An 18,041-nucleotide genomic window follows, 5' to 3' on the forward strand; every position below is an offset into this window, starting at 1 on the left:
TGTATGATAGCTATCAAATCAGTAAGCATAAACCATAATTAACTTAATTTATCTATCAATCATTAATATAAGCCACGAAATATGAAAGCAAGCATTTGATAGTGATTTCAGGAGACTCATCATCAAATTGAACAGCTTATTTCATCACAGATTAAAATGATTGACCCTCAAATGTAAAAAGTTAACAATGGCAAATCAATAGAAATGGAGACCCGAAAGGAAAGTGAACGAAAGCTAATCACATTTAGAATATATAAAGCTGCATGGAGGAATAAATTAGTCTATCAAAGATGAGAGATGTCACCTCTTCTTCTGCCTTCAAAAACATCCTCAGATGCTCACTTTGTTGAAGTTTAGGATGTGATGCTATTCTATTTACAAATAGGTCTAATACTTGCGCTTCATCTCAATAAATTCAGCACTAAAACAGAATTTTTTTTCTGCAGTAATAAACCATGACATGTGAAACTTCAGAACACCTTTAAAATGAACATTCAACGGGAATGAACAAGTCATCATCTAAGTAAGTTATGATCATGATCAAACTATTCTTATGATGACCACAGTTATTTACTAGAATATATTTCAAATAGGGACCTTCAACTTAATTGTTGAACACAACCTATTTTTTTTAATGCTGGAATTTTCACTACTAAAAATACCTCAGTTAAAATATTCTCATTACTACAATTAAGAAGGCAAATTTAAGTAATTAACTTCTGAAAATTAATATAAACAAGAAGATGATGCATTTAAAGAATCAAACTAAAGGTGCTATAAGCACGTGTTCCAATGATGATCCCTTTGTGGGATAAATAAGATTATCTACATCATCCTGGAGCTAATCATTAAGTTTAGGACTTTAAGCATTTATTTGCAAAATGATATAAGAGGTCAAATTATATTGGTTATTTTAAACTGTCAATATAAAAAAAATAAATTCATAATATATCTAAATGAAAGTTTCTTGAAACCTACTAAGGAACTTCAATAATAAATGTAAAAGGATTTATATGTTACCTTTGCTGTGAGAATAATCTCTCTAAGTAGACCAAATGCATTATTTTGAAATATATGTCCTACTATGTTACACCTCCATGAAAGTTTGATATCTATGAATAACACTAAAACTTCTAATAAAGGAATAGCTGTTATATTAGATTCCTCAGGAACCAACAAAAATTGAACCTTCAACTAATTCCTGTCCAATGAAAAAAATTAGGTAAGATAGCACAAGAAATTTGAAAACAAGCGATACATAGAAAAGTTTATCAACCAAACAAAAAAAACATTTTAAAACTAATGCTTCAAAAGAAATAGTATAGCAACATCAAAAACCAAGCTGAACATCCTTCAAAAGGTTCCATAACAAGTATGGTTTTCAGGTTATGTCACAACATACATACAAATCAACTAATATTGAAGCACGAGTAGAAGTAATGTTGCTCCATTTTGACCATATATGCATGTTATATTCGAAACTCCCATAGAAAATAATGAACTTAAATTAAGCCAATGATTCTTACCTTTTCTGATGTAAGGATCGAATATAAGTATATACCAATGGTTTCACCCAGTAGTTGACCAGAGGACAAGTGGAAGAATAATCTAAATCAGAAAAAAGCCCCACAACATCCCCTGCTGCATATATTTTCATTAGTTTCAACCCCAACAGTACATATTACAGAAACAACAAGGATATAGGCATATGTTCTTTTTGTCTGTGTATTCTAGCGATTGTTCTTTCATTTAAACTCATCGAAAAATGCAAGAAAAACAATTAATTTTAGAAAGTTGTGAAGATTATCATTAATTATATTATTGGTCAAAAAGACTTATGCAAATATGGGTGGGTTTATAGCTTTTTGTTAATGTTGTTTTGGAAAATTTCCTTTATAGAAGTGTAGTCTTTGCCACCACTATAGATGAATTGTTAAAACATAAAGATCAATCTAAATATTTTTATAATAAATTACTCTCATCAATTGGGTTTGAACAATCTTTCAAAATTACAATAGAGAGTTGCACAATATCTAAAAAACAAGAATCAAATCTCTATTAGGCAGATCATTTAACATTATACATAGTCAAACCAAAGCTTGGTAGATTTATTAGTTACCTAGATGGGAGAAATACTTGCTCATTGACTCATAAATGAAAACAGCTTGAGGTCAGAAGCATAGGCAATTTTAGGGTAACTCGATGGCATTCTTGCACAGTTTAAAAAAGGCGCACGAGTGTCCAATTTGTCACAAGACTTTTCTGACGGGACAGGCATTAAGTGGACATGAGAGGTGCCACCACCACGGCGGCATGCCCGGAGTTTAGGCGGTGTTACAATAGAGGAAGGTGTCGGATATACTCACACCGCCTTTAGCCATCGTGAATTCTCACCCGTTTCATTGTTGATCTGGAAACGAAATGGTAGCTGCAGCACATTATGTATATGAGCTGAGTTTAACATTTTTTTGGGAGGAGGTAGTGGTTGGCGGCCAGTAAGTAATTTAAACTCTTAAACTCCTTTTTAGAAAGAATCAGTAAAATTTCACATTAACTCCTTCTGATTAGTTAAAGCACATTAAACATCTCTCTCTCAGTTTAGTTGGTGCATGTTTAATGTCTCTCTCTTCATTTGAATATTCAACTTTTAATTAACTGTCAAAGTTAATGTAACGGTCATATGTTAATTTGGTAACCAAAAATTCAGCTTATGCATTTGTGGATTTCAAAGAAAAAGCATAAAGTATAAAAAAGTGCATTTGTTGATTAAAATTTTTTAATATATTAACATATTAATAATAATTATATTTTTATACAAATATAAAAAATATTTAATATACAAATAATATTTTTGCATGTGTGTTGTATTTTAATTAATCTATTTATTTTTTATTTTTTACTAAAATATTATTTTTTTTAAATAACACACAACATATTAAGGTATATAATAGTATTTCTTTTTTTTATATAAGCGATGTAGGACTTTAAAAGATATCCTCAATTATTCAAGTTATACTTATAAATTATAATATAATATTCATATACATATTAATTACATATTATAGTAGAATAATAGTGTAGTATATTAAATATTGATTACATATTTATTATAAAAATATAATAATTTTTATAATAGAATAATATTATTATTGTAATTATAAAATCAAATAAATTTAATTGTGTAGTACAAAGAGTTATATTATTAAGAAGTCCATAACCAGGGAGGTAAGACCTTCATTATAAAATAGCCCGCGCATATACGCGGATGATACATTAGTTAGATTAAATGGGACATAAGTTGGTGGTAGAGAGGACCTTCTTTTTGGAGACAATTTTGGAAGTCTTGGTGGTGCATTAACTTATATGAAAAAAAAAATTCCTTAGACAAGAATGAGTATTCACAACAAATCATTATGTCAAATATTTACATACCTGTTGAAAATCTTCTGGCTCAGAGATAGTGAATTGAGATAGATCAATCTTCACATACTAGACCTCATGAGCTACAACAATAATAGGTGGTGTATTCATAGGAGCACGATCAGCTAGATTATTGTCTCCAACACCCTCTTCCCATGAGAGGGAGACTGCTCAAATGGTTGCTTAGTTATAGGGATACTTGCATCACTTTGTTTGCTCTTAATAACAACATTAGCCACTTTTTCTGTTTGTAATCTTGTTTTATGTGCCTCTTCTTATTAAAGAAATTACATGTGAATGATTTAAGATGTTTTTTCTTATGTATGTTGTCTTCATTGGTGGCATCAGATTTACAGGCAGGTTTAGCTTTTTTAGATCCTCCACCATTTTTATCTACCTCCATTCTTCTCTTCATCTGAAACTTGTTTAATTTTTTCTTAATTTTAAGTGTTTGGAGTATGTTATATTCATCAGCTTTTTTTCACAATGGTTGATATGTTGATTGTAGGTTTTTTTTTATATACCTATATTATTAGTCATTTATGGCAAAATTTTTCTAGAGGCATGTTGACCATAGATAGAACAACACATGCATGTACACAAGAAATACTTGCATATGATAAGCAATCAACATATATTAGCATCAATTTGACAGTAATTATTTGGAGAAAGTATTCCAATAATAATTAGACTAATGGTATCTGTGAGCATCCAAATTTGGCAAGTATATAATCTTTTCTCTTAAGTCTACCACATGATTAGTAGGGTGCCCAATAACTTCAAACTTATCATATTCGTTATCTTCTGTCCATATTGATTTTCACATCTTATACTATTTTCTTACTTTCTCCAATCTACTCTTAATCACTGGTGTGAGGAACCCAGTATGATTGTTCAATGTCACTTTGTTTTTGGCTATGGTTCTCATCACAAACATTCTCACCTCCTCAAGAAGTGTTATGATGAGCTTTTTTCTTAACTCCTTAATCTTAGCATTGAACGTCTCACATGCATTGTTGTATATGTTGTCCAATTTGGATTTGTGACTAAACTGACTCCCAGTCCATGCTTCTCTGGGCCATTTGTTTAGGTAAGTCCAATCATCTTTATTCAGTTTTTTATTTTCTTCATATTGTCCTTAAATTTCTGGTAGGTTGTAGCCTTGGTACACTCTCACAACAGCTCTCTAAATTGAAGATCCTTGCATTTTTTTGTTGAAATTTTTCCACAAATATCAAACACAGAAGTGATATACATACCAGACATCACCTTTTGTATTGCTAGTATGAGTCCTTGCCAATAGAAAAATAGAATGTAACCATGTAGATAGTTATTATTTCTTCCAAATTTAACAACACTTTCCCGTAAATATATATGATGGTTAGCATTTTGGCCAATTGCTAAAAGGATTTGACTACCAAACTGAGTCTTCGGGAAGGCACCATTTAAGCCAATCAAGGTATGGCAGCTAGCTTTAAATCCTTTGTTATATTTGTTTAAGTAGATATACATTTTCTTAAACATCACTTCTCCATTTAGTTGATGTATTGTTGATATCTGGATGGTTAATACGAGATTGGTCTTTAACAGTGCTAACACATAGTCTCTGACCATCTTATATTGCTCACATTCATCCCCATATATAATACTCCTAACATCCATCAGAGCCCTTGAAATGGAGTTCTTGTTTAGGGTGAGATCAAATTTTGTCTTATTTGAGTATTTTCTCACCTTCTTTACAAATTTACAACACACCTAAATTTCTATTAGCAGTTATATTTCTATGCTTTATAGGACAGGTGTGATCATTATTAAAAGTTTTTATTTGCCAACAAGTGTCCTCTTGATCACGTGAGGCATAAACCACACATGGACACTCCTCACTTTACAAACACTCATGTAACTAATGTTAATTTTTTTAGCCTTATACGCCTACCTTGTTGAATTGTGTACTCCCTCACAGCTTTCACGAATTTTCACTTGGTGTTGAACTTCATATCAATCGGTGTAATTCTCCAAATCTTGAACCCTCTCTAAAAACTGGACATGCATCATCAAAATGAACTTCATCAAGCTCATCTTTTGAATTTGGATGAGTCTTCATCTCCTCTGAGTCCCATGAATTAGTCCCATCCGAGTCGACTCCAGGATCAAGACCATAGTCAACACCCTCAGTACCATGACCTAGAAATCCAAGGTCCACCTCCTCATCACTTACTTCCTCTACCAATGCATCATTATCAACTAGTATTTTTTTTCTTTTCTTTTGAAAGTGCAGATACAATCCTCTCTTTCTGGACTTTCTAGCCCCTCTTACCACTCTTCACCTCTTTACCTCCATCATCGTCTTCAGTGGAACTCTTATCTAATCCTGACTTGAAATTAAAAGGCTATCTTTTGCATTCTCATAAGAGTCATGAGAGTCAAAAGACACTTCAAAAAGAATCTCATTATTATAAATCTTTCTCTTAAAACTCTTTGTACCAGACTTTGTGCAAGGTCTCTTAGATAGAATTGACTTTTGGTCTTTATGAAATTTTTGGACTTGCTAGGGATGATGGGCTTGGTGGGTTTGCTCGGGATGGTGGGAATGGTGGACTTAATAGGCTTGGTAGGGATGGTGAGATAGGTTGGATTGATATTGTTAGTGTTATTAGGAGTGGACTAGATATTGTTAGTTTTGGAGTTGGTTGATTTTGGAAGAGTCTTCTTAGTAGGAATACGATTGTTAGCTAAATTAGGCCCAGAAGTAAAATTTGGTTCACTAGACTTGTCATTGATGATGGGTCAGCATTGAATCCAGAAAAGACATTTAGGAAAAGATTAATAGGACTCTATTTCTTTGCAATAGGTGCAGAATCTTCTCCATCATCATCATCTAAGTACATCATACTCTCCTTGTCTTGTAAAATCTCTGGAACCGAGATCCCATGTTCATAATATACATCTATAACTTCTTGATTGTTTTTAACACAGATTATGATTTTTTTTAATTCTTTGTCAGTTTAGATTTTTTAGACCATTCTCCAAGCCTCTTTCAGAATATACCACTAGCAGTGTTTAATCTTATTATATCCAAACTCTTTATAATAGTTTTTCATATAGAATATATCTAAAGTGTTCATACCTAAATTACCAAGATAATTCTTATTATCCAATGAATATATCAACACCTTTTTTTTAAAATTGCCCCCATGATGATACATGATGTCCATAATTCTTTTATTTGAAGAAAAAAAATCTATATGCATTACTTTAAAATCCAATAGAAATGAACAAGATTTTAATTTACGTATATACACAATAGTATAACAACATCCCAAATCTTAAACACCATTTTTATCAACCTTGTGTCACTTTATTAACCCACCCATGTTCTATTAAAAAAAAAATAAAGCCTAAAACCCAACTTACTAGAAAAATTTAAAAATCCTAGTAACTACAAGAATGACAAATATATATATATATATATATATATATATATATCCAATACATTCACACTACGATTATAGTAAAGAATCATCACCTCATTGCAGAAAAAATTTAAAAAAATAGTAACTATATCTTTATTGTGAATGATAATGGCAAAATCGCTTGGGTCTAGAAGAGGATTAGATGATCTAACTCAGTCCTTTAAGGTTAGTGAAGCAGTTGCAAAGTAAAAAATTCCAAAAGTTTTAATTATACTATTGAATTATGTCTCAATATTGTGTTTGGTTTAAAATAAATATAAAGACTAAAATAAGAAAAATTACTTAAATACCTTTATTAATTTAAAAAAAAACTAATCCCCCCTTCTGTCTATCTCTTCCCTCTCAGACTTAAGAGATTCTTGATTTTTTCGCTCTTCCTTTCCTAATCCCTTTTAAAATTCCACAAGATCAATCATTTCAAGATAATTAGCCCCACCATTAGAAACCCATGTTTAAATCCATTCATTTTCTGACAAAGTTTTGATCTTGAAACACAAACTTCTATTATCATCATCATAATGTCGCACAAGATGATCATGTTTTGTTTCTAACTTTCAATAAGTCGTCGATAACTACTGCTGCAGTAAGAGAGCTCGTCGACCTCAACGACAGGGAGGTGGAATGGAGTTAGCCAGAATCAAACAAAATAAAATATTGTCGCATCAAAAAGCTTTAGATTTGGACCGATTCCAACGAGCTGGTTAAACTACAAAGGGATGTTGTTGTTGGCGCCACACCATCGCCGATTTCTGCAGTAATAGGAAGAACGATATTTAAAAGAGAAAGAACCTAATCTTAGCCCTACCCAAATGACTGTGTAGAGGATAAACTTGGAAAATAAAAAAAAAAGTAATATGGGCATTTGAGAAAGAAAACATATTATTAAAGTTTTAATTATCATTCCTAAAAATTTTAGTTCCTTGTGTTCCTATTTTCTGAAAATACTGAAAAGACTAAAATTTTGCATTCAAAAATTAAAATTTTAATTTCAATATTTGTACTGATAAATCACAATGCTATATTTCAGTCTCTCAATCTCAATGTCAATACTCATTACCAAACACTACTAGGTAAGTTTTAGAAAGCGCCGATTTAAAAGAGACTTTTCAGATGCCTCTGGCACCCTGACGCAAAAAAAAAAATGGTTTTAAGTGTTTTGTTTGCTTTTCGGTATCACTTCTGTTGGTAAAGTTTATTTTAAAAGTGACTACATGCTTTGTATTTATTTTAAAAACAAATTTTTTAAATTTCTAATTGTTTACTATAGATTAGTGTCCTCATTCATATAGGTCGGCCCAATGAAAAGTCCAAATCTATTAATTTTTCTAATTATTTAGATTTAGAACAAAAAATAACTTTAAACATTAGTTGATATTAGCTAAAAAATAATTTTCTAATTAAATTCTTAATTAATATCTAACTTTTAAAAAATATAATTTTATAACTTAAAATTTTAAAGTACTTTGTTTTTCGAAAATATTTATCAAATTTTTTCAGGTAATTTTTTAAATTAAAATGCAGTTTTACATTGCCAATATATTATTTCATAATTTTTTTAAATAAATATAAATATTTTTTAATTAAATATATATATTTTAATTAAATATAGTCTTTATTTAAAGAAATATAAATATATTTAAATTAAATTTAACATATGCAATAAATGTTAGCTAATATAATCTTTCAAAAAGCTATTTAAGAAAGTGGACAATTACTAGTTACATTTCCTATAATAATTAACATGCCATTGACTTCACTAATGCATTTTAGTTTTAGACTATATATAAGACAAGAAATCAATTAATTTGTCACTTGGCTATAATAATATTAGTGTCTCTTATATTAATATCAGTTGTATAATTGTATATTCTAATACCTTTTTATATTTTAATATTTACTAAAAAGATTCTTGTTATGAAAAAAAATCGTGTATGACTTTTAAGAATTATTTAATTTTAGTTATATTTATTTGGATTAATTTTAAATAGTGATTCATATTTATTTGTCTACATAATAAATATGTTTTCTTAATAACATTAAATTATATTTAGAAAATCATAAACAACATCAACTTTTTAAAAAACCACCATAAAATTTGTGTATCATTTTTTTTGTGTAAATCCAACATTGTTGACGAACAAAAAACTTTTTTAGTATTTAACTTCTGAACAAAATTTGCCCAACACACTATATATTTATGTTTGTTCCCTAAAACCAATAACAAATTTAAAATTACATATTCAACGTTGCTTGGTGTTAATGGCTTCTCGAAAATTCTATCCTTCTCTTCTTCGTTTTTGTGTTCTTGTTCTTTTTCGATTGCTTCTTGTTCTTTTGTTATTGGTGCTTCTTCTTCTTCTCTTAATTTTTTAAGTTGTTTAGGTTGAAGGGAGGGGTGTCTTGGAATTGTCATTGTTGAGGCCTGTGTGGTGGTGGAAGGGCCAAGAGGATCAACAATAAGAGTTTGGAGTTGGTTCCATTAACATGTGTTAGTGATGCTAAAGTTTAGTTTGGTAAAGGCTTTTAAAGAGGTGTTTATATTTTTTAAGAGCATAAATTCTTTATTTTATATTTGGTAAATAAAAAAGATCATATATTTGTATTTGCAATTTTTAAAAGATTTAGATATTTTTAAAAGTACATAAGGTAGAACTTTTTAAAATTGATTTGTGCTTTTCAAAATTTAAAAATCTAATATAACTTCATATATTAACTAATTTTTAAATTTAACGCTTAAATTTATATCTCTTATAATATTTTTAAATTTTAAAAATTATTTTACCAAATGTAATTATTATTGTTTATGTTTATTAAAAATTATTTTTAATTTAATTTATCAAACATAATGGTACACTTTTTTAAAAATCATCTTTTAAAAATTAGCTTTTATAAATTATTTTTAAAAAATAAAAATTTTACCAAACTAAACTTAAGTCTACCACACCTCTATCTCTTCTTGAAGATCCAAGAAGAGTGGTGGTTTATCCACATTCCTTTTTTTTTGTTGTATGAATTTGTTTTTTATAGTTTATTCAAATTCTCATTAAGCTTTTTAAAATTTTAAAATTTATTCAATGAATTCATTTTGAAATTGATATAAAAAAATTTTAAAATTAATTTAACATTAATTTAAATCATCATATAAAAACATATCATTATATAAATTGTTATATAAATGTATACCCAAAAACCGTTTTATATATATATATAAATATATATATGGTTCCACCAAAATAATAAAAGAAAAAAGACATCTGTCAACTCAACTAGGTCTAGTCTCTTGATAAAAATATATTTATGCACTTACCATATATAATGTCGAATTTGAATATCCTCTCAACTCTCAAGACCATGGAGCGAATTTCTAATTCTGAGAAGATCTCATTAACCTGTTGGACAATCAAAAACTACACCTCAAACCTACACATTAATACTAAATACAACACGTGTCTCATAAAAATTGTGCCAAAACCCAAAAAAGTACAAGGCGTGTGGCACGCCTGATTGGGGCAGGCGCACCCTAAAACTCACCAACACTGGAACAGTGAACTGTTCAAAAAAAAAAAAAAAAAAAAGTCCAGTTGGAGCTTGGAAGGAACACGAGCGCTCTTGGGTTGGCATTCTCCTTATCTGTTTCTGAGTCTTTGGGTGCAACATAACCATGGAGGGAATCGCAAGCTTGAAGCTAAAGCTCTCACCTTTCTCTTCCGTAATGTCCACTTTCACCTCTCCTTCCTCCTCCTTTTCTTCAAACCCTTCACTTCTTCCAATGCGAACTCCTTCTTCTTCTTCCACAACCAGATTCCTTAGTGAGTCTCTCATTACAATTCACCTCTGATTCTTCTGCTTTATTCATTATTCTTATTCATATTGTTTGTTGTTTTTGTTTCAGGGATTTACGCATTGACTAGCAACGACATCAAAGTCGGTACCAACCTTGAAGTGGATGGTGCTCCTTGGCGTGTCTTAGGTGATTCCTGTTTCACATTTATTATCTATTTAATCGAATGAGATAAAGCTAAGAATTACTAGTAGAGAGTACTCGAAGAGAGATAATGTGAAGTTCTGGGCTTATTATTATTATTTAGAGCATAATGTGACATTAGTTTATTTGAAATTGCATGATGCATGGTTTAGAGTTTCTTCATGTGAAACCTGGAAAAGGAGCAGCATTTGTGAGAACCAAGCTCAAGAACTATGTTACAGGGAATACAGTTGAGAAGACTTTTAGAGCTGGAAGCTCGGTAATCTATTCTAAACTGCAGTTTTAGGGCTCATGCTTGGAGTTGTTATGTTCATAATTGTCATTTGAATAGGAAAAGGAAATGTTCAATATGTCTTTACTTTCAAGTTACAAGATTTCTGCATCATAGTTATTTGATGATTGGTTGACTATATTCTTTTGGTGATGGGATTTGAAGAACATTAGCTTTTGGTTGTTAGTTACATTTTTCTTTGAGAAGAAATATTAAAGCTAATGGGAAGGTTATGCATGTTATTAATAATATTACATAACACAACTCTCCTCTATTATCCGAGTTCTGGAGAGGCTGTGCAAAGCACATCAGTGAAAAATTGCTAATCAGAATTTTAGTAGCTACAAATTTCAATTTTGTTTTCATTTGCATGCTCAACTTGTACTTTATGGCAGCTTTTTATATGGTAAGCCTTTATCTCTTTAGGGTAGCAATTACATAACCACTGCAGGCTTAAGTACTGTAGTTTGCTATCAATCATTAAGATCAGGTTACCCTAGGCAATGACATAGTTTGTTCTATGTTCCCAATATTAGAGCTGCTTATAGCTCTGCGGATTGTGACACAAAATATCTGAATCCATATCCTACTTGTCTTGCCCCTGTGAAAATCTTAATAGTTTATGCTGATAGTTCAGTCTGTCACAATCTTGAAAACCATCAAGCATATCATATAGTTGAAATAAATACGAAGTTTGTGATCTCTATTTTAAAATGAACAAATGATTGAAGACATCTTAAAAGCTAATAACAAAACAAGTGATGACATTGGTTTGTTTTCTCCGCACCTGGTGTGGCCATTAGAAGTGCATTATGAACTTTGTTGTGTCTATCTGTTTGTTGCTTCCAATTTCTGTTTGATGCTTTAGTTTTATCATTTTTTAATTTTCTGCTTTATCTGTTCTCTTTCATATTGACAGATTGATGAAGCAAATGTAGTCAAGGAAACAAAGCAATTCTCATACAAAGATGGGTCTCAATATGTCTTTATGGATTTGGTATTATCTGAAATCGATATAGTTTGGCAATCTCTATACATCTCTATTCTCTTTGCAAATTATAATCACTGCTCACGCTCATTGAATGATGAGTTATCATAATTAGCAATATGATTATATTCTCTTTCTCCTTAATTAGTAATTAATTTACTAGCTATATCAATTTTGTCATAGTCTCTGTTTGATTTGGTCATTTTTTAATATATCAGAACACATTTGAGGAGAGTCGTCTTGGTGAATCAGAAGTTGGAGACAAAACAAAGTGGCTGAAAGAGGGAATGGACTGCAATTTGCTGTTTTGGAATGGAAAAGTAGCCTTTTCATCACATAATTTATTACCTGCTTTTATTATTTCTTTGTTTTATTTTTTCTTTTTTTTAATCCTAGACCATAGATATGCAGAACTATGTTCAACAAGAAGTAGTTGAAATATTACTCTACTCTAAACTCCCAAACAACATTGAAATGTTTCTCCACTCCTCACTTTTCTACTCCATTAATGACCACTCCATTACATCATATAAAATCTCCCAAACATAGCCACACGTTCTTGTAAATTACTAAAATCAATATAATGGTTATCAAAACCCTTGGTTATAATGGTTCCTCCAAGCATTATTCCTTTCAAGGAGTGTTCTTTTTTTAGCTAGTTGGTTCAAGTGTGATTGCATGTGAATAGGATTCTTGCATACGCATAGATTAGTATGATGTTTAGAAATGAAGATGATTCTGTTGATCTTGATTAGCAATTATTGTCTTGATATCTTGGCAGGTTATTGATCTTGATCTCCCTATCACAGTCAAGCTCACTGTAGTTGATGTGGATCCAGGACTTAAGGGCGACACAGCCCAAGGTGATGTCATTTTTTTAATACCATAAAATGGGTAAAGTGCAATTTTTACCCCCTAACGTTGCCTGTGGGGATAGAACAAAAACTTTTATAAATGTTAGGTGTAAAATTGAAAATTTTCAAATGTTAGGGTTAAAATTGAAAAGTTTTTTCGACTTGAAACTTTTGGCAAATGGTAAAAAATACACTTTATCCCATAAAGTTCTATTTGACCAAATTCTTGCTGTAATGTAGCAAGTGTCAAGCATATACGAAATCATTTGCTATACCATGTTTTTTGCTATGGCTTACAAAGAATCTGGAGCATTATTGGTCTTGATCTGCTTATTGTTGGCCATGAAAGACAGAATTTGTTTGTTTAAAGCTTCTATTTTGAAAAGAAAAGAAAATTGTGATATCTTATTATTGTATTAACTTTTTTACTTTCATTCCCTTGAAGAACTTACTGACCCTCTGAAAACTGTATTTATTTAACAGGTGGATCAAAGCCAGCAACGCTTGACACTGGTGCTGTTGTCAACGTTCCACTCTTTGTAAACATTGGCGAAGAAATAATGGTTGATACAAGAACTGGGCAATACATGAGTCGTGCTTGAGATGCACATCAAGTTTTGTAGTTAAAAGTGCAAAACCATGGGTAGAGAGAAATTTATAGCATTCAGCATATGTATAATTGAGCTTAGCAGATTGGTACATGCATTGTAACATTGAGTTGAAACATAATGCGAAATGAAGCTCTTATGCAGCATTGTCTTCAGCATGCTAATGTTGCATAGAATTTTGTTCTCATGATGTCATGTAATTTAACACTTCTGTTGGATGATTAGAAGGAATCAACTACTACCATTTGTGCTCACTAGATAATTTTCTGGGATAATGGTTCGGTAATATTATGCTTTCAACAACAATTAGGATATACCAAGGCTCTGAAAACCAAACCGGTAGAGTTAGAAATTTAAAGGTTTAATGATCCAATCAAGATTGAATCAAATATAATAAAATAATATATTTATGTAAAATATTAGATATGTATTAAAAATGATCCTTTTTTTTGTGTTTTACTGGTTTTTTTTTATTGATTTTCAATTTTTGAGTGTTTATTTAATAATTAGTTTTTACCCTAAAGCATACTAATCCTCTGCTATCCAATTTCCAGTTAACCTAGTCGAACTAGCTGGTTCAATCTGATTCTCAAAATCATGAGAGTTACTGTTATGGAAACTTATACTCAATTTAGTATTACACATAAGTAAAATAAGTAAATAACAATAATATGTATCTACAGAAGTCTGAGAATATGCCTAAGGATATTAATAGAGAGATGAATGTTGCACACATACAAAGAGTTCAAATATGTTTTATTAATTCTGAAGTCAATCTCATACAGAAAAACAAAAAGGAAATGTAAGAAATGAGCAGAAAACATGAAAAAGAGAAGAGAAAAAAGGAATATCTCAGGAAAGAATGAGAAGAAAACACCCCTATATACATTTAAATTTTGTCTCCTATCTATATTAGCAAAATCCGAATGAAGTAATCAACTCGGTTAAATATGTACAAAAGCTATCATTCTAATTCTAAATATCCATGAAACCAATTATTTGTACATTCCTCAACTACTATAATAAAAAGATTTCTCCTGTTAAACCCAAGAGAAGAGTTCCTCTTCACACAAAAATTCATTTTCCACTTCAATTCGGTAATTATTACATGTTGCAACTAAATTTCTTTCACTGTGATGTATCAGGTTGGCTTCTATCTTTCTTCACAACATTTACATAGTAGAGGATCCATGCTGGGAACAACACCTTGCTTAAATGCTGCACCAAGCAAAATGGAAGCACAAATTAATCTCCCTTGTGCATTGAGTTCTTTGATCAACATTTCATAAGAAAATTTATGGGGAACCCCTCCATTTCCAAGCCAAAAGAGCAAAATGGACACTGCCTCCTCTAACTTCCCCTTAGCACAAAATCCTTGAATCACTTTATCAAAAGCAATAGCCTTGGGAGAATACCCCAACTTAACCATATCATTCAAAACCTCCAAAGCCTCATCAAATTTCTCTCCCCAAAGTAATGCCTCAAAAATCACCTCAAGTGTCCTCTGATCAACCACGAAACCCTTCTCTGTCATTTTCTCAAACACTTGGCATGCGTCTCGAAGCAAACCCCTTTCCCTCCTCGACAACCTACACAATCGCCGCGCCAGCTTCGCCATCATCCTCGAATCGACCTCAATCCCTAGCTCCACCATTTCCTTGTAAACCTTAAACGCTGCCGGAATCTCATTCCACTTCAACAACCCATGTAACACAGTGCTGTAATTGACATAACCAGGAACACAGCCATGCTTTTTCTTCATCAATTCCAAAACCAAAACACCCTCCAATGGCCTACCTTCCCTAGAATACCCTTCAATCAATGTGTTAAAAGTGACCTCGTTGGGAACAATACCAACCCTAACAGCTTCATTGAGCAACCCCATTGCTTCATCAGAGAGCCCCACTTTACACAAACCATCCATCACAACAGTGTAAGAATAAACATCAGGGTTCAACAATGGTGTCTCATTCTTCATCTCATTCAACAAATCCAATGCTTCCTCCACCCTCCCAACATAACACAAACCCTTCAACAAACAGTTATGCGATTGAACACTCATCTTGAAACCCTTTTCCCTCATTACCTCAAAAACCTCCCTAGCCTTCTGAACCTTCCCTTTCTTGCAAAGTGAACTCATTAGAACATTCATAGTTACTTCATCTGGAAGAAACCCATTTTGCAAAAGAGTGTCAAGCACCTTTTTTGCTTCATCTGGATCATTTCTCTCACAGTGGCACCTTATCACAATTGAAAACGTGCACCCATTGGGTAAAACCTTGAAAGACTGCAACTTTGTGAACAAAATCAGACAAACTTCATGTTGTTGTGCAATCACTAGAGCCATTAACAGGTGGTTGAAATCTGAACTAGTTTTGAAAGATTCAGCGTCCTTCTCTAGGTTTCGTAGAATCTGGGTCTTAGAATTTGTAGAGGAGAGTGTGGTGATCTTGTGGACATGGCGCTTGATGTGGAGTCTGGTGGTTCTGTCATGGAAATCAAGGTCGTTTCTCTGGGTGTTGGAAGAGAGAGAAAGTGTTGGCGGAAGAAGTAGCTTGTTGCTTGGTCGTGTGGTACAACTGCTGAGGTTGTTATTGTTGTTGTTGGTGGGTGTCGTGGCAAATGTTGTACGAGGTTGAAGAAGTTGGGAGAATGTGTGAAATGGAGAAGAAGCCATGAAACTGAAGAGGAGCGAAGAAGAAGGTTGCTGAAATCGTCATCCATCGCCATCGGCTTTGTATTGGTACTTATCTGTTTTTGTGCTTTCCTTTTTGTAATTTAATTTTAGGAAAATACAAAATTCAGTCTTTATTCAGTTTTTAAATTTAATATTTTATTATTTAATTTTTTAATTAATCATATTTTTATTTGTAAAGAATTATTTTTATTTTGAATACTTATCATCATAAAATTTGTAACTATTTGTAATACATTAATTTTTTACAAATTATATCATAAAATTCGTAACAATTTTTTGTGTATTAATTTTTAAAAATCAGTAAAATTTTTAAAATTAATTAAACTCGTTTCAATTATTTTTTTATTCAAAACATTCAAAACTCATATAAAAAACACATCTAAAATTAAATAAATAACATAAATACATTTAAAATTATATATTAACACATCTAAATTATTCTTATTGTAGTTCTAAATTAAATATTGAATACAGAAAAAATTAAATTCAAATACACATTTAAAATTATAAGAATGCACTCTAAATATTTTATCAACACATCCAAAACTCATATAAAAAAAATTTATACATGTACATAAGAACATAATGAACAACATAAACACATCTAAAATTAAATATTAACACATCTAAATTAGGTTAACATTACAACTCCCAAATCAAACATATGAGTGCAAAAAAAATTATAATCACAAATACATTTAAAAAAAAAAGAAAAAAAACACAAACACTTCCAATATTATACATAAATTTTAAAAAATAAAACTTTTTATTAAGCGAAAAAAAAAGGATAACATATATTTATGAATGAACTAAACTAATTTTTTTTAGAATTTTGCAAGCAGAAATACTAGAGACAGAAGAAGGAGTGCGACGTGGGAGAAGAGACAGGGGGAGGCGCGGGAGAAGGGGGCGGTTGTGCATGGCGCGAGGGAGGAGACCAGGGACAGAGAGGAGCCCATCGATGGAGGAGGCGCGGGGTTGTGCGCAGGGGAAGTGCGCGTCGCGGGGAGGAGCATGTCGCCGAAGGAGGAGATCGTCGCAGAGGAGTGCGCAACGCGGGAGAAGACGAAAGCGGCTACAGATGAGGAGGGGGAGGCGCTGCAGCTCTGGATCTTTACGGAGCAAAGGTTTTACTAGTGATTTAAGATGATTTAAGATTCATTTTAGAATTTTAAATTCGAAATTTTGAATTCTAACTAATTTGATTTTTGGATGTGTATTTTAAATTGTAATATATTAATAATTAAATATATTAAATCTAAAACAGAAATTTAAAATTTAAATTTAAATTTTAAATTTTAATTTTATTTAGTTTGTATTTTGAATGTGTATTTAATTTTAAAAAGACACTAAATCTATTTATAATTTTTAGATGCCTTTGTTTTACTTTTTTTTTTAAATTATTGTAATAAAAGGCTGAATACTGTACAACTTTTAAAGGATACCTAGTTGAATTGTTAATTTTAATGGACCGTAAGAGGAAGAAACAATTTTACAAAAATACATCGAATAACAAAACAGAAATTATTTTTAATATAAGAAGGCATGGTGTTTTTAATATGGGTTGAATTATTGGGGTGGAAGTGGAACTATTACATTTTGCAATTTTCACGACTACTTCATCGGATTTTTTTAAAATAAATATTTTATTTTTTAAAATTGTAGCATTTTATCGAGCGGCATAGGCAACACATCCTGATTACAAGGTCATTGTTCAGAAATTTTGGGATAGTACAGATTTTGA

General features: G+C 31.2%; 2 protein-coding genes across 2 annotated transcripts; one reads left to right on the forward strand and one right to left on the reverse strand.

Annotated features, from left to right (window-relative positions):
* The first annotated feature begins 10,443 nt into the window (after positions 1-10,443).
* LOC130976538 (uncharacterized) lies at positions 10,444-13,898 on the forward strand. Its single transcript, XM_057901424.1, has 7 exons — positions 10,444-10,702; positions 10,786-10,863; positions 11,031-11,137; positions 12,069-12,146; positions 12,356-12,457; positions 12,919-13,000; positions 13,475-13,898. The coding sequence occupies exons 1-7, from the start codon at positions 10,555-10,557 to the stop codon at positions 13,591-13,593; spliced, it is 714 nt and encodes a 237-aa protein (XP_057757407.1). The 5' UTR covers positions 10,444-10,554; the 3' UTR covers positions 13,594-13,898.
* Positions 13,899-14,340: 442 nt separating this feature from the next.
* LOC130976638 (pentatricopeptide repeat-containing protein At1g62680, mitochondrial-like) lies at positions 14,341-16,315 on the reverse strand. The gene has a single exon (XM_057901552.1). It carries the CDS (start codon positions 16,274-16,276, stop codon positions 14,753-14,755), a length of 1,524 nt encoding a protein of 507 aa, XP_057757535.1. The 5' UTR covers positions 16,277-16,315; the 3' UTR covers positions 14,341-14,752.
* Between the last annotated feature and the right edge of the window lie 1,726 nt (positions 16,316-18,041).

The sequence above is a fragment of the Arachis stenosperma genome, chromosome 4 (genome assembly GCF_014773155.1).
Source record: "Arachis stenosperma cultivar V10309 chromosome 4, arast.V10309.gnm1.PFL2, whole genome shotgun sequence".
Classification (NCBI taxonomy): Eukaryota; Viridiplantae; Streptophyta; class Magnoliopsida; order Fabales; family Fabaceae; genus Arachis; species Arachis stenosperma.

Excerpts from the sequence above, each read along its gene's own strand:
- LOC130976538 (XM_057901424.1), top strand. The coding sequence starts at position 10,555 with ATGGAGGGAATCGCAAGCTTGAAGCTAAAGCTCTCACCTTTCTCTTCC. Across the intron at positions 10,703-10,785 it reads TTCCACAACCAGATTCCTTA|GGATTTACGCATTGACTAGC; the intron begins GTGAGTCTCTCA and ends TTTTTGTTTCAG. Across the intron at positions 11,138-12,068 it reads CTTTTAGAGCTGGAAGCTCG|ATTGATGAAGCAAATGTAGT; the intron begins GTAATCTATTCT and ends TCATATTGACAG.
- LOC130976638 (XM_057901552.1), bottom strand. The coding sequence starts at position 16,276 with ATGGCTTCTTCTCCATTTCACACATTCTCCCAACTTCTTCAACCTCGT.